The 2,267-nt window shown below is 40.3% G+C and overlaps 1 protein-coding gene across 1 annotated transcript; it reads right to left on the bottom strand.

Annotated features, from left to right (window-relative positions):
* Positions 1 to 233: 233 nt before the first annotated feature.
* LOC116568884 (heterogeneous nuclear ribonucleoprotein A1-like) lies at positions 234 to 1,256 on the bottom strand. The gene has a single exon (XM_032304635.1). The coding sequence runs from the start codon at positions 1,208 to 1,210 to the stop codon at positions 248 to 250; it is 963 nt and encodes a 320-aa protein (XP_032160526.1). The 5' UTR covers positions 1,211 to 1,256; the 3' UTR covers positions 234 to 247.
* Between the last annotated feature and the right edge of the window lie 1,011 nt (positions 1,257 to 2,267).

Below are 2,267 nucleotides of genomic sequence, written 5' to 3'. Positions count from 1 at the left end.
TTGTTGGAATGCTTTACACTTTCCAAAGAACAGAAACTAAAATAACCTGTTATACAATTAGTCACAAATACAGTCCTCGAGTTTTTTTGCCCATACACATGAGTATTGTCTAAAACATGTCTTCTTTGTAGCAGCTAGGCCCTGCCACCACTGTGCTTGGCTGAGTTCACAAATCTGTTGTAACCTGTAGCTTCCCTGTCACTTCTCTGGCTCTCCTCTCCTGCTAAGCTTTGTTTCCTGGCATTAATTAAAACCTTCTGCCACTGCCATAGCTGCTGCTGCTGCTGGAACCACCATAGCCACCTTGGTTTCGTGGTTTGGCGAAGTATTGGCCTCCACCACCATAAGGGCCAGAGCTTCTGCCTCCAAAACTGCCTCCTTTCATGGGTCCAAAATTTGAGGATTGATTGTTGTAATTGCCAAAATCATTATAGCTTCCGCCACCTCCAAAGTTGCTTCCATCATTACCAAATCCGTTATAACCATCCCCACTGCCACCATATCCACCACCACCTCGACTGCCACCAAAGCCACCTCGACCACTGAAGTTTCCTCTGCGACCAAAGTTGTCATTCCCACCAAAACCACCTTCACGACCACCACCAAAGTTTCCAGAACCACTTCGACCTCTTTGGCTGGATGAACCACTAGTCATCTCTTGCTTAGAGAGCACTTTCCTTACTTCACAGTTGTGGCCATTCACAGTATGGTATTTTTGAATGACAATCTTGTCTACAGAATCATGGTCATCAAATGTTACAAAAGCAAAACCCCTCTTTTTGCCACTGCCTCGGTCAGTCATGATCTCAATCACTTCGATTTTCCCATACTGTTCAAAATAATGTCTTAGATGATGTTCTTCAGTGTCTTCTTTAATGCCACCAACAAAAATCTTTTTCACAGTTAAGTGGGCACCAGGTCTTTGAGAATCTTCTCTTGAGACAGCCCTCTTTGGTTCCACAACTCTTCCATCCACCTTGTGTGGCCTTGCATTCATGGCTGCATCCACCTCCTCCACAGTGGCATAGGTGACAAACCCAAAGCCTCTGGAGCGCTTGGTGTTCGGATCTCTCATTACCACACAGTCCGTAAGTGTTCCCCATTGCTCAAAATGGCTCCTCAGACTCTCATCGGTTGTTTCAAAGCTCAGACCTCCGATGAAGAGCTTCCGCAGCTGTTCAGGCTCTTTGAGAGACTCTGACTTAGACATGACGGCGGTGGGAGGGGAGACTTTAACGATGCTTACTCGGCAGCGTCCACAGGCAGAAAGGAGTAACCTCTATAACAAGTTCTACATAACACTCGGGAGCCACTTTGTGACGTGACTTCCAGGGTTGGGGACTCTCAGCCACTACATATGCATTCACCTGTGCCTACAATGTCTGCTTTATTGAGCTGCTTGTCCTTAATGTCCTTGATTAGCCTGCAATGTAAACTTGATAAATTATATAAAAATGCCTTTGTGATATCTATTGTCCATTTGTGACGTCTTTTATGTTGCTTTGCCGAGTTGGTATAGCATGGTAATGGGAAAACAGAGAACTCGGAATCAGTCAGACTGGAAGTAAAATCCCAGATTGACATTTTTTTCACTTTAGGAATGGGTAGTATCATTTCTCCAGTCCTTTGTTTTCTTTTCAGTACAATAGTGCAGATCATAGCAATGCTTTGTAAGATTGTAATGAGACATGTATGTAAGGCATTTAAAATAGTACTTGAAAATAAGTCCTTGATAAGTATTAGAAATTATTATTATTACTAGCATTGTCATCATCATCATCTTCATTATTGTTACTAAGGTACAACAAGGCCTCATTTATTCAAAGACTCCATAATAGTACCAGTCATATTAAAAATGTAAGCAAGAGAGGAAAAATTGAGGGCTAGGATCTGCAACAAAGTACCTGTCAAAAACTTTTTTAAAAAATACTTTATGCCTTTGTAAAGTAGAACCACTCTAGCTGTCTGTATTGTGTGTAAAAGAAGTAGAATAGAAATTATTATTTCATCCTGTCAATACTGAGATACAAAGATTGGTTAAAAATAAACCAGAGAATTATAGAATAAAAGTATAAAACTTAAGAAAAAATAGAAAAATTTGGGGCTTCTTAATTTAAGTGGTCTCATATATTATAAAATACAATCTTGAGGATCTCATTTATTGTGCCAAAATCATATACTTGACAAATCACATTGCCAGAAATTAGCAGAAAAGGTAACATTATTTACCATTAACCCTGTTTAAGAAAACAAAAAAAAAGAGAATA

Source organism: Mustela erminea, chromosome 11 (genome assembly GCF_009829155.1).
Source record: "Mustela erminea isolate mMusErm1 chromosome 11, mMusErm1.Pri, whole genome shotgun sequence".
Taxonomy (NCBI): domain Eukaryota; kingdom Metazoa; phylum Chordata; class Mammalia; order Carnivora; family Mustelidae; genus Mustela; species Mustela erminea.
The sequence above is the reverse complement of the archived record's forward strand: the minus strand, read 5'-3'. Positions and strand labels throughout refer to the sequence as shown.

Coding starts and splice junctions, on each gene's coding strand:
- LOC116568884 (XM_032304635.1), bottom strand. CDS start 1,210: ATGTCTAAGTCAGAGTCTCTCAAAGAGCCTGAACAGCTGCGGAAGCTC.